This window comes from Gadus chalcogrammus, chromosome 1 (genome assembly GCF_026213295.1).
Source record: "Gadus chalcogrammus isolate NIFS_2021 chromosome 1, NIFS_Gcha_1.0, whole genome shotgun sequence".
Classification (NCBI taxonomy): domain Eukaryota; kingdom Metazoa; phylum Chordata; class Actinopteri; order Gadiformes; family Gadidae; genus Gadus; species Gadus chalcogrammus.
The window spans coordinates 16769247-16783725 of NC_079412.1; the positions used below are offsets into that span (position 1 = coordinate 16769247).

At 50.1% G+C, this 14479-nt stretch overlaps 1 protein-coding gene across 1 annotated transcript in view; it reads right to left on the bottom strand.

The window, feature by feature from the left end:
• The window catches only part of fgd (faciogenital dysplasia), a 49936-nt gene that overhangs the window by 13502 nt on the left and 21955 nt on the right, over window positions 1–14479 (bottom strand). Inside the window, exons 2-5 of the mRNA XM_056593022.1 lie at window positions 4470–4631; window positions 3097–3298; window positions 2105–2723; window positions 280–369 (exon numbers count right to left, since the gene is read on the bottom strand). Coding sequence (XP_056448997.1) covers window positions 280–369; window positions 2105–2723; window positions 3097–3298; window positions 4470–4631 — 1073 coding nt within the window. The remainder of the gene's footprint in view (window positions 1–279; window positions 370–2104; window positions 2724–3096; window positions 3299–4469; window positions 4632–14479) is intronic.

Sequence of the window (14479 nt, forward strand, 5' to 3'; positions counted from 1 at the left end):
TGGCAGAACCACCCAGATTAGCCATGCAAAGTCACACCTAATAAGGAAGGTAAATGGTACAGGGATTCAACAATGGGCCCTTGCATGCGTGTGTTTGTGCATTGCCTGTGTGTGTGTGTGTGTGTGTGTGTGTGTGTGTGTGTGTGTGTGTGTGTGTGTGTGTGTGTGTGTGTGTGTGTGTGTGTGTGTGTGTGTGTGTGTGTGTGTGTGTGTGTGTGTGTGTGTGTGTGCGCACGCTAGCTTCTGTTTGTGTGTGTGTGTGATATGCTTGGCAGCTACCTGGTCTAGGAGGTTCAGCCTCTTGACGTAGGCCTCCTCCGTGTGGAGAAGCTCCCTGGCGATATTCAGCAGCCTCTGGGCCTCGGGGCTCTGTGGAGACACAACAAACCTTTGGTTCAACACTCACCACACCACCCCACCAAACACCATCACTATTAACCACAGGATCACACCATAGAAGGGGATGAAATGACACCCTCGAGTTACAAACACCTGAGGTTGTCCAGAAGGGAAACATTAAAAAGAGCTCCAATCAAGAGAACGTGGTTGGTGTTTCCCACGTTGATATCATGGTAATAACACAGATGGGGGTGATCGATAGGACACAACCTTGTGATGGACGCGGGCATGTTGTCAACACCTGGAAGTGTCGTGGTTAAACTCAAGTGAGGCAAGAAGAGGCTGCGGGCACATTCCACGTCAGCGGCGGTGACACAACGCACGAGAGACTACAGGAAGCCCGTTGCGACAAAGATGGTTTCATAACAATTGTCTGGTGCTCTCTCATGCTCACTCACGCTCACACACACACACACCCAAATACACGCGAGCGCACGCACCCAGAAGCACACGTACACAGGCAAGCACGCACACGCACCCACACACACACTCACTAACACAAACACACACACACAGTCACATACACACATGTTTGCGATTGGCCGGAGGAAGCACAGTCACTCCCACACATAGGAAATGGGAGGTTATGCTTACAGTAGAAAAGATGTCTGTAAATCTACTCTTAGTGACCTTGACAGGTAACCTCATCAAGAGGCAGCCCGGGTTAAATACTTTAACTTCGGTCAAGAGGATGTTACAAGAGCCATTTTATGCTGCCTTATCTTCTTGCAATGTGCACTGAAAAAAAAGCCACATCCTGTGTAAAAAAAAAGCTGTCATTATTCGGCTTTCAACATCAGCTGAGACGTCGTTGTCCTGTCAGCAAGATCCACACACACACACCCAAACATGTGCAGACGTCACACACACATTACAGGAATTGATAAATATGGGGAACACCTATCCAAGTAGGATATAGGTGTGCTCCTCAGCAGAGGAGGGCGTGCGTTTGTGAACTTGGGCTTAAGAGATTTGGCACAGGAAGTAAAACAGCAGCAGCCCTGCCCTGAACTCAACAGCCTCGGACACCTTACCTCACAAACATGCCCCTACTGTTCACTATATATCCTTTATAATTGTCTCTCAGTCTATCTGTGAAACAGACACTGGGAGAGTATGATATTATTGAAAATTTCTGTTTCAGCATATCAGTAGCATTATGTCTGTACAGACGTCCCATTGGCTGAGCGGGTCTGGACCGGTTTTGCCCTGATCTGTGTGAGAACAGTGGCTGAGTCTATAACTGTGGGACTGTGTTACCCTGTTAGTCACGGTGGTTCACAGTCAACGGTCACGGGGAAGACATAAACATAAACCCCAGCACTGCTGCGGGTTGGACTTCGTTCTCAGCACTATTTCATCTGGCAGCCATCAACACATGTATTTACTGCCCCGAGTAGGTAGAAACCTTTTTATAGCAACATAACTGCCTTGTCCTTGTGTCTAGTCTCTGGTGCCAACACAGCACACACTAAGCAGCCTGAGGTTGCAATGCGGAAGGGACCTTCTTTTCTTTTCTATTATTTTCTCTTCACTCAGACCGAGATAATAATAGACCGTGTCTGTGTCTGTGTGTCTCTAATTTTTTCCACTACATGAAAGGCCCGATGGCAACGCAAGACAAGTTAAAGTGCACCCCCGTTCCAGAAGGCGCATTCCACCGCACCACCCCAGGTGGTTCTGCACGGCGCTCATGAGTACGTACTCTGTGGGCCTCCGAGAGCGCGTCCGTCTTCTCCGCCCCCTCCGCCTCCCCGCAGCTCCCCTCGTCCAGGTCGCTGTCCTCGTCCTGCGTGGAGTCCCGCTTGTTGCCCAGGGCGACGCAGCAGGACACGCTGGTCTCCGTCTCCGTGACGCTGTCGTAGCGGTCCTCCTCGTCGATGGCGTCCTCGTTGGGGAACACCTCGCCCTCCACCGTGCAGGACGGGCTGTCGATGCCGCTGTCCCGGTTGGGGACCTTCCCGCTGCCGCTGGGCTCCGAGGAGTCCGGGGGGAGGCCGCGGTGCTCCTCCCCCTCCCGCAGCTCGGCCCGCTGGAGGCACACCATGACGCCGGGCACGTCCACCTCCTCCTCCAGGGCCAGGTCTTCGTTGCAGTCGGCGACGGGCAACGAGGCCAGGCGCGAGAGCTCCGCCTCCTCGTCGGCCCGCTCTGAGGGGCCCAGGGAGAGCTTGTCCAGCAGGGAGGAGGCGTCCCCGGAGTCGTCCTGGGCCCCCGTGGAGCCGGCGGGGCTCTGACCGCGGGGGGCCGAGGCGTCAGAGACCAGCTCCATCTTCAGACACAGCTGCAGCTGGCTCCTGGGAACCACCCCCAGGATAGGGACCCTGCAGGGAGACACACAGGGGACCCTCGGGTTACGCATATGGAGAGGCTGGAGGAGAGGTGGGACAACATGATATTGATAACACCTTAACGTCCTGTATGGGATTCCTACAGCTGCTCTGCACTCTGTCCCATTTATGCTACAGCAATTTCCTTAATTTACTTATATGTAAAGGTTTTTTCTGATGTTTTGAATATTTATTGATTCGTATTCATTGTATGCTTTGATTTTCAAAAGTTGCTCTGGATAAGGTGGTCTGCTGACTAAATGACTAAACATGAATTAAAATCGAACATGTACTACTACTGCTACAAACCCCATAACTGTGAACAGACACAAAACAATGCAGTGAGTGAGAGACATAAAGGGCCTACCTTGAGCTCTCAAACTTCTCGATGAGCAGCCCGACCTTCTGGGCTTCTCTCTGGGTCTGAGGACCCTGGACGGGAGCTGGCAACACAGGCTTTGGTTTGGGGGGCGGAGGGGGCGCCGGCAGGGGCCTTGACGGCGCGGGGGGGATCCTCTTGGGCTTCTTGTCCTGTCCGAGGGCCAGCAGGTGTGGCGGTTTAGGGGGCACTGCAGACGAAAGGAGCCCAGGTCAGGTAGCCACAGAGAGAAGGAGAGACTGCAGGGCTCTCCTGTGAAACAGCCCTAGCGATCTCGCGGCATGTGACCCGTGTGTGCTCCTGAAAGTCAGAAGCTCCATAGAGCCCAGCTGGATGCCTGCTCGCATTCCCCCAAGACGTCAAACCCTAAATGTGTTGAGTCCGATAAGAGTTACATGCGAAGAGAGAAGCGGTATGGGGAAGGATTAGCCCAGAGACACAGCCGTCTGAGGACTTCCTCGTTTCAGAACAGGATGTTAAGATGAGTGTGAGCATTTGTCACAGTGGTGTCAAAACGAGATCTAATAAAAAAGGATGCTGAGCCGAGCCGACCAAAGATGTTAAAAAAGGTCGGATCGACCTTTTTAAGATGTACCATAATCAACTATGTAAGGTTTTAATTGAGTTTACTATCTGACTTATTTGAATTGAGGAAGCAGGTAGAAGTGACGATGTGTTGTTGAACAGTGTGTGTGTGTGTGTGTGTGTGTGGCTGTGTTTGTGTGTGTGTGTGTGAGTATGTGTCTGAGTGTGGTTTCCTTCCTAGTAGTTGCTCTGGTGTGTTTGCACATGTGGGCGTGTGTGTGCATGCACATATAGTGGTCTGCATGGGTGGGTGTATTGCTGTAAGCAATTACATATTTCTCTTTTTCATTAGAGCATCAGTATTATGCAGGAACAGGATTCGTAACGATAATAAGTGGGCGGTTGTTACATGGATAATGTTGCCTGCCACACACACACACCCACACCCACACCCACACACACACACACACACACACTAGCAGCGCCAGACAAAATGTGGTACAGGCAAAGACACGTTCAGTATTTTGTGTAGCGCTGCAGGGCATGTTAAACTCAGGTGGTGTAATGTTTCACTGGCTGAATTCATAACCTATATCCCATTAGCCTGCAACGACGGCTGTCCCTGGAGGTGACCTCCAGCCAGGCAGGTCCGGCCGACACAGGGGCCATGGAAGTGACAGGTGACATATCATCACAAAGCCATCACAAACTACACGGCCTTGGGAGGAACTGCAGCCGTGCAGAACTAAAACATCCCAGACGTTTTGGACAGACGGACCGGGCACCCACACATATGTCAGCGGCGGGTCGTGTGCTGCGGTCGTTTCTTTTCCTACCTTGAGGTTTCTGGGCGGTCGGCGGCCGGGCTGAGGACTCTGATGGGGGGCGGGGCTTGAGGGTTGGCCTCTCTTGACATGGTCTGGGGGGAGGGGCCTTCTTCACCAGCTGCGGGGAACACAGGTAGTCCACCGACCTGCACTGGTACTTGGGAGACAGATCTGTGGAGGGACGGAGGGAGGGGGAGAGGGAGGGAAGGGGAGGGAGAGAGTGGGGGGTTATTGATCAGGACGTTAGGCTTGCTTGCCCCATTAGACACAGTTCATTACGGGGTTTGATCAGCGTAGCAGAGCATCAAAGCGGGACCCCTTCCTGACATCACCTAGCCTAATCCTAATGTAGGTGCATTGCAGTGGAACGGTCACATACCACCGACCTTCGCCTCTGGGTCTGTGTGTGTGTGTGTGTGTGTGTGTGTGTGTGTGTGGGTGTATGTGTGTGTGTGTGTGTGTGCATATGCCCGTGCGCGCGTGTGTGCGTTTAAGATCATGTGTATACTGTGAAATAGAGAGCCGAGAGCGAGGGCAAGCAGAGGAGAACTGGAAGCCACTGGCAATTGATTCTGCCTCTGGGCAAAGGTGGCCCAGAGAACATAAGAGCTCAAAACTTTTTGTACTGCAAGAGATTGGATGTTGGTTGCACTCAGCCACCGCTGATGCATTCAATCTTCTTGATACCACTTTGTGATTATGTGTGTCTGTGTGTCTGTGTGTCTGTGTGTCTGTGTGTCTGTGTGTCTGTGTGTGTGTGTGTGTGTGTGTGTGTGTGTGTGTGTGTGTGTGTGTGTGTGTGTGTGTGTGTGCATGGACCCAAAATGTATTTCCTGCCTGCATAGAGGGGATATCGGTGGATCTGGAGCGCCGTCAGGTGGATAACCTTTACCTGACAGGAGGCCGACCTTCAACATATTACCTCGGTTTTCCTTTTCTCTGAGCTCACTGTTGTGTGTGCGCATCACACGTGTTATGCACGAGCCCGCGCACACAACCGCTCAGTGTCCCTCGACGCCTGTAATTTAGCTGTTATCTGATGTGTGTTTCCATTAAAGCAGCAGATAGATGGGCTTTTGGTAAATAGCTGTGTAAACTGCAGCCTCGCAGAGATCCATTACTGCTGGCTTATGGTTGGACTCCAGTCACCCCCCCGTCTTATCTCCGCTGGAGCGCGGCCCGTGTTTCCGTCTCGCTCGTCTCATTGGAATCCGACTCTGCGTACTTTAATTTTTTTCTTGCTGTGGTCTTAAGGCAGTGGCTGACTTGTCTCTAGGAGATGAGTCCGTTCCACTTGGCATGGGCCCAGCCTTTCCTACCCTGTCCCCACCGCTAAAGGACGCACCGCGAGATCATCCAATCAGGCGGGACTTTGCAAAACAAAACGAATCGAAGAATAGCTTCGAGACTGACACAGGCACACAGATCACGGAGCGCTAGCAACTGTTTAGATAAGGCAGAAACAAGGACAAATAAAGGGAAGAATATAAAAGATTTCGGTACTCCCTCCGGCACAAGTATTTGGAAAGCGTTCCCAGTGCTCTCCCTGACTCGTCAGCCGGCACTAACCCTAACGCTATAAATCAAAGGTGCGTATTAAGTAGACTCAGAGTGGAGAGCTGGAGGATAAACAAGTGAACGGGGCATGTTCCTCAGACAAGCAGCACACCAACAGCCAACTCTTTGACCCAGGGCCGGGGTCACCCTTGGGAAAAACAAACACTCTGCTCAAGGGGCTGGGAGACACGGGCATAGTGGCCCGTACCTATGGCAACCTGCCGTCGCCATGGTTACCTGAACGAATATACCAGGGCCGGGGATCAAGAAGATTAACAGTAAACAGGAACTCGATGACACAGGGGAAGGGGCCAGCACTCAATCCCCAGCTCTGATCTGAAATCCCATAATATTCCATTAGGATGCAATGAATGAGGGCTGTATTGATCGAGTCAAAGAGCGTTTTGATTCAAGTGCAGAACAAGAACCAACCATTACGACTTAAAAGTAAATAACCTCACGCTTATCATCTTTTACAACTTTCCCCAGTCACGGTTCTAGGGAGCAAAGGCCATTCGGTCTCTATGAGGCTATCTCTGAAAGCAACAGAAACCTCAGAGGTCTTTAGTTTGATTTGAAATCTAGGGAAAGCACGTGAAAAAGTTTCATTACCTTAGCTCACGGTCCGCTTCGTGCTTCACGTATCCAACAATTCAAAGGGAACCAAGTAGGAAAAGTACAACTTTCAACGTAGCATCCATCAATAGCGTAGCATGTTCTCCTCCCACTCTGCCAACACAGTGTGTACTAAAGACTGCATTGTGTGGCGGTTTCCAGCACACACACAAGAAACCAGGAACACACCCAGAACCACATCTTCCAACCTTGGCGCGGTATAATAGGCTGACACACACACAGTCATCTGTTTGTGTGAAGGTGCGCTTGAAGAAACTGCACCTGGCCAAACCTGATCACTGCTCCCACCCTCCAGGCCACATGTGGTCCCGTCACGGCCCAGCCGACCAATCACAGCTAGGTTCCCGCACCTTCCATTCATAGTTAAAGCGAAAGCTCAGTGAAACCCACTCTTTCCAAAGAAAGATAGGAGTACTATGGTAAGTGTAGTTTTTTTGTGTGTGCGTGATTGTTTTTGTTTTTGTTTTTCTCTCTGTCTATTTATAATGACCTATTACAATAGGACAAAAGAAACCTGTCCCCATATAATGGAGATGAGACAGTATGATAATGTATGATTTCCCAGACCTGAGCACCACTCTAAGGGCTCCAACGCCCTGCTAGACAAAAGACAAAAAAACATGACTGACAATGAGTCAGTCAACACACTGATTGTAACAGAGAGGGTTCACACGGAATACTGTTAACAACAGATCCTTAGCAGGTACCTTTGTTGAAACCCCCCTGGAGTGCCTTCCCCTTCTCCTACAGGTAAGGGTCTCAACGCGAAACCAGGTTAAAAAAGGAACAATCACATCTGAACGCTATGTTGAAGGCCTTAACCCCTGTGGCACTGATGGGGATCTCGGGGTTGCCATGGCAACACTTATCTGAAGGGCGTCCACCGTTTTTATTTTGGTATATTTACTGAGGCTATTTTTGGTTGTTTCTTGGTCCCAATGAACAACAAGCATTGCTCTTGTTTACTCCTCACGGTGGAGCCATGCGGGTCGTCCTCATCCACCCCAGAGGGGACCAGGATTCTAAGAGCATGTTGTTGGTAACTTAACTGGAAAGACTGCATTACTTTGCCGGCTAAGCCTTGACTCAAGTGTGCTCATGCAAAGCTCTTTTTTGCAGTGATTCATTGAACAGTGCAATATTTACTTCCCTACACATGCTGTGTGTGTTGCCATGGTTGTGTGTTTGTGTGTCTGTGTTTGTATGAGTGTGTGTGTGTGTGTGTGTGTGTGTGTGTGTGTGTGTGTGTGTGTGTGTGTGTGTGTGTGTGTGTGTGTGTGTGTGTGTGTGTGTGTGTGTGTGTCTCGGGGGTATATAAGTGAAAAGCATGTGGTCCTGCAGAAAGCACATGACCCCTATCCCAGCTATGGAATTTCAGACAAATATCACCGCATAGAAACTGTGTGTGGGTATGTGTGTGTGTCTGTGTGTGTGTGTGGGTATGTGTGTGTGTCTGTGTGTGTGTGTGGGTATGTGTGTGTGTCTGTGTGTGTGTCTCTTGCAAAGAAAGCCTGCCTTTTATCCCAAAATTGCAAAAAATGCAAAGAGACTTTTGATTTATCCTAATCCTGAACCTAACACAACTTAATGCCTGCGATTGTTAACACAGACAAACACGCGCATACATGCACAAACACACACACACACACACATATACACAAACACACAAACACTCATCCCCAGCAAACTGCCGACTGACAGTTACTGTCAGCCCATTTCGGCGGCTTTCTGAGCGCCATTTATTACCCATCATCCCTTGAGTACAGTTCCCCCACCCCACTGCTGTCTGGGAGACGAATCCCTCCTATGCATCAGGGGGGGAGGGGGGCGTCGACCGCCAGCCAGTCACAGCTCCTCTGGTATCCCCTGACAACGCAGAGACGACAACCCCCACAGCTATAACAGCACCCCCCCCCCCACCATGCCCAAAATGCAGAATCGAGTCAATCCTTTCTTCACTGCTAACGTCTGTCTACACTACAATCTGTGTCTCTTCCTCCCCCCCTCCCCCTCCTCTCTCTCCCTCTCTCCCTCTCTCCCCCACCCCCCCTCTCTCTCTCTCTCTCTCTCTCTCTCTCTCTCTCTCTCTCTCCTCTCTCTCTCTCTCTCTCTCTCTCTCTCTCTCTCCGTCTCTCTCTCTCTCTCTCTCTCTCTCTCTCTCTCTCTCTCTCTCTCTCTCTCTCTCTCGCCAGCTCTGACTATATTGATTGATTCTGTGTCGGTTCTCTGTTGGCCTGACAGACTGAGAGTCTCCGTTCCTCTCACTTACGTCTTCCTGAATGAAACTCGCTCCATTGACTTGACAAATCCCTTCCGAGACACCCAGACCGGTGGCACCTACGTGCAGAGACTGGTGTGCCCGCCGGGAACATCATTTTTCACGGGGGAGTTCAATGGAAACGAGATGATGTGCGATATTGTTCTCAATAGACAAACAGGAAACCGGGGGAACAGAGATAAGTTGACATCCTGGTGAAATAGTGTTCTACTTACACTGCCCTATTTGCTTTTATAGGCTGCTTAGTTGGAGGTTACTTGCGCTAATGTGGCTCATGTGGATTTCCCCCAAAAAATGTACCCTACCACTTTAAACGATAGAGAAAGGCTATAGATGACACGTCGTTTATTTGATGTATCAGTGTGTATTTGATACGGGAACATATTGTGCAGCCTGACTCCACAACATCCCAGAGCGAAAGGAGAAAGAAATGCACTGACCTTGATTTGCCCATATATTCCTCTTTCGCTAGCTTTTAAAGGCCCTCACCCTCTGAGGCTGGAGGGGAAAACTGTGCCACGGCCAGGTTTACACAGCACTGCGGCAACAAACACTGTAATACTACCCTACATCGACACAGGGGTAGGAGCAGCCACGTGGAGCACCTCGTCACCACAGCAGAGAAACTCATATCATTACACACTGAACAACTCAGGCTGCACCAAATACACTCCAGTGTTTCTTATTCAAATCACCATGCATGATATTGTTGACCATGGCAGAAAAGAGACGTATTATTGTCAAAGAGGCAGTGACTTAACATTGGAACTGTCTGTTCCAATGTAGGACTGATGAGAGAGGAATCCTTCTGTTATTGTTCCACAACAGCTCCAGTGGGATCGCCCATGCGACAACCAATGGACCAATCCCTGACACTCGTGAGCCTCTCTTGAGGCGGTGAGACTACATCACCCAGTAACTAACTCTCGGCGTACTACGCATGCATGCACACATAGAGGGGGATCAACGGCCAACCAATCACACACAACAACATCTGGCTCCAGATTAACACTTCTGCCCTCATCACTGCTCGTCCCCTTGCACTCTATCGCCCAGCTATAGACTAACCTTCGGGCGGGCATTCCACCCTGCAGCCGCCCAATCACGGCCTACCTGCTGAGGACGCTCGCGGGCTCCTGTTATGAGCGCGCGACTGGCCAATGTTGGTTATTTTCCTTCCACTGGCGTTGTGGTTTTCTCAGCGGCCCGGAGATGGGTGACTGGGTAGGGGGAGGGTGGGGTAAGTGGTGGTGTGGGTGGTAGTGGTGGTGGGGCAGGGGGGGCTGGCTAAGTCATCCTGTCAGGCCTATCCTCTCACCCTAAATCAGGTCACTGGGCACAGCGGGCCCTGGCCCAGTCCTCCCACACTGAGTGGGAGGACTGCTCCGGCTCCCACAGATTAGGAGCATGATAGATATGGAGGAGGGGGGGAGGGGGGGGGGTAAGAGAGAAGAGGGGGTGTAGGGAAATGGCTGAAAGAATACAGAATGCTGGGGGGAGTGATGGGAACAGCCTGGAGCCCCTTTTCTCCACAGCACTATTTTAAATAAAGGAAAAAATATATTGCTACATAAAAAGATGAATTGATCATACAACGCTTATGCAACACTTGTATTAAGTAAGCTACCATTTCAAGCACAATAACACACAGACCCCACAACAACAAAAACAACAACGACATTTAAAGCTATGTAGGATGCCTCGAAGGTTTGTCTGCGTTCCTTCCTGCCTAAACAATACACTGTCACTGGCCGTCAACAAGTATGGCGAGCATGAGGCTCACAAGGCCTGACAAGATGACATCAGAGTGGGGGCCAACCGTGTGCTGGGCTGGCTAGGCCGGCCCAAGCTGAGGCCGGAGGGGGTCTGGGTGGCAGTACCATGAGGAAAGGGCATTGCTTCGGCAACAGAGCTAATGTGAGGTATGGTTACAAGCTCCAGGGGATCAAATAGAAAGTGGCTGAGATGAAGTGAGTTTTAATTTAGGGAGTCGTTCAGCTCTGATGGAGAGAGAGAGAGAGAGAGAGAGAGAGAGAGAGAGAGAGAGAGACACACACACACACACACACACACACACACACACACACACACACACACACACACACACACACACACACACACACACACACACACACACACACACACACACACACACACACACACACACACAAAAGGGATTTTACTGGTTTTAATAACCGTCCAAACATGATTCATTTGAGACCACGTCCGCTACTCTGCATTCCCTAAAAGGTCTCTCACACACACACACACGTACACACGTACACACGCACGCACGCACACACACACACACACACACACACACACACACACACACACACACACACACACACACACACACACACACACACACACACACACACACACACACACACACAGCTATATCAACCCAGCCACTTCCAGTAAGTTACAAACCAATGCAAAATATACATACACGCACACATAGACAAACTCACGTATGTGTAAACATTGTACATGGATGGATATAACCCTTGACTAAGCCAAACAGAACACTTATTTACAGAGAGACTTCCCACCTAGGTTTTTTGTTTAAACGGTAGTTGAAGAGAGGCACGCAGGTAACGTAAGCCAATGAAAGTCTGAGCTAACTGAGTCAAAAAGAAGACATTTCACGGGTTCTGGTAAATATTAACCGTTTTGAAGGCACTTCGTGACGCAGGGATGATGAATGGATGACTCAGATGGTATATTCATCCTATTATCAGCCACAAGCCCTGTTCCGGGTTGCAATGACCACACCTCTTAACTCACAACTCCTTCCCACCGTAGCTGCTACCTCTAACAGTCTAGTGGAAATAGCTGCTAGCACAACATACCAGTAAAGCCGACATAGCTGCTAATGCTACCAGTAAAACTGACATAGCTGCTAACGCTACAAACCAGTAAAGCTGACATGGCTGCTACTGCTACACCTACTGGCATAGCAGACATATCTGCTACCGCTAACCATACAGTAGACATAGCTGCTACAGCTATTACCACAACTGGTACTACAGACATAGCTGCCCCCACTATTGGTACAGCAGACATGGCCGCTACCGCTACCTACCGGCACAGCAGACATGGCCGCCTACTGGTACAGCCGACATGGCCGCCTGCCGGTACTGCAGACAAGTTAAGGAGACGTGCACTGAAGTGTGGCCGTCATTGTGTGCAAGCCGTGTGCTACACTAGCCAAAGGGCCCTCTCTGTTCGTAGGGAAGCGACTACACATCGGCAATTAGGGCCGACACACACAGAGGAGAACAAGGGGGTTTACAGAGCGGCCTGTGGAGAAGACTGTGTAACTGTCCCAGAAACCAGGGGTGGACGCCAGCCAAGCAGCCCCTAAAATGGAGGCTATTCACCGTGAGGAACCACGACAAACTCAACTAGAAGTGTACTGTTCAGAAGCGCAAAGCGCAACGCGCTTTGTAATGTGGGTTAGGAAAGTCTCCAAAAATAGATTTCTTTGCAACGTCAGGTTTAAAAATAACAAACATAAACACATTTTCAGCCAGAGGAAACATTTGCCACCACTGCTGTTGAGAAAAAGTGAGTCAACCCTTTTGACTCCGACTAAACACAAGGCTGCTCCATGTGTCATCCGTGCCCCCCGCCTGAAATAGCAAACCACGCACACACCAAGGGGTCTGTATGACCTCTGTCCGTCCTCCAACAGTCCACATTGTGGACATTGAGTGCATGTCCAATTCTGTCAGCAATTAACATAAGGGTCTCTGAAGTGTAAATGCATTGATTAGAGTTATCTTTTTTTAATATATGGATTGGCTGAATCAATCTATTCCATTGATTGAGGGAATCACACTTGTCAGTGTGATTGATTAATGCTAATCCATTGATTACATCGACAAAAGAAGGCATCATGAGTGGAGACACATTTAAAGCAGTCCTACTCTGCACATATCTGATACACAAGCACAGCCACAGAAGTCAATGCAAAATCTACACCACCTTCCTTTTCGCTAACCGTTGTCGTAGCCGAGACCAGTTGCATTGCGCTCGAAGAACTGCCTGCTAATGCAAACATACACACACGTTTTACTGCGCTCGCTAAAGTACGGTGCTATTCCACTGCGGCCACAGGATTAGGCCCTAGTGCGCACAAACGCTATTCAATAAAAACATTCCATTTCACCCAAATAACACACTACCCTTCACTCTCCCAAACAACATAAATGCACCTTTGGCTGCCACAGAATTACACCTCTGGAATAAGCCAAAGTTTCCAAGAAGCCACACACGAGCCTCTCGCATGAAACCCTCAAGTAGCAGGCGGGATAGGTGAGTGTGTATAATTTGTATAGTGTGTGTGTGTGTGTGTGTGTGTGTGTGTGTGTGTGTGTGTGTGTGTGTGTGTGTGTGTGTGTGTGTGTGTATGTGTATGTGTGTGTGTGTGTGTGTGTGCGCGTGCGTGCATGCGTGTGCATGTGCATGCAAGCGCAATTGTGTGTGAAGACTAAAGGAATAAAAGTGATTACCACGCAAACGAAATGCGAGGTAACTCAAGAGAGCATGTGCGTGACAATCTCTGCATCGGACTTTCAATGGCATTCAGGCCTTCAACAGACCCACGCAGCCCTGCGGCTTTGTGTGTTAACCTCTCCTCTGTCCCTCTGGCTCCCGTTGTGGAGCGTTGCCCTTTCCCCCTCGTATTGTATCTGGAACTGTATATCCTTTTGGTGGGTTTTGGGTGGAGGGGCCGCTCCCTAACCGGTGCCTCACACCACGTCCCAGCGGCGGGCAGCACCTCTACTCTGTGCCACTTCCACACAGGATGAGCGTCAGCCTGCACAGAGGTGTTTCCTCCGCCCGCTGACAGTCTAAGAGTCCCAGGAGGTGGAGAAGGGCGGAGGTTGAGTGGAAGGAGGCGGGTGATGGCAGGTGGGGGAGGCCAACCCCACCTAGAACAGGACATGTGGAGGCAAGCCTGGTTTGGTCCGGTTTTGCCCGGTTTGTATGTGTCCAGATTGTTGGCGGGTGGGAGAGTGCGGGTGGATATCTGGGGTGGGGGGGTGTTGAGGGGAGATCCTGGAGCTTGTACAATTTGGAATGTAGCCCAACATCCGCACATACCCACACCCTCGCAGAGTCTCAAAGGTCGTAGTAAACTCTGCACTGACATGCCTCTTTGCAGTGTGGCTCTTGACGTCAGAGTTCATTTCTAAATGCCACTTGGATGTGAAAAGGCAAGAGTCAGCAGCTTTTGTCCGTTTTCAAACAAGTTAGAAGCCGAGACAACCGGCTTCAGTTCTGCTGCTGCCCGACACAATTTATCACCGAAGGGCTTCGTGGGTTCTCGATTCCAGCTTCTGGCCCGCTGACTTCCCGTCAATAACTTGAAATAACAAATGAAAGGAGAGCCTGGTATTAATATTTTATATTTGTGAAGTGGAAAGCGGAAAATTGCTTATCGAACGTGAGGTTGAACGTGAGGTTTTCGGGTGGCAAAATAAGACCAATTAGCCGACCGAAAGTACATACTAATTAGCCTACCACTAATGTATGC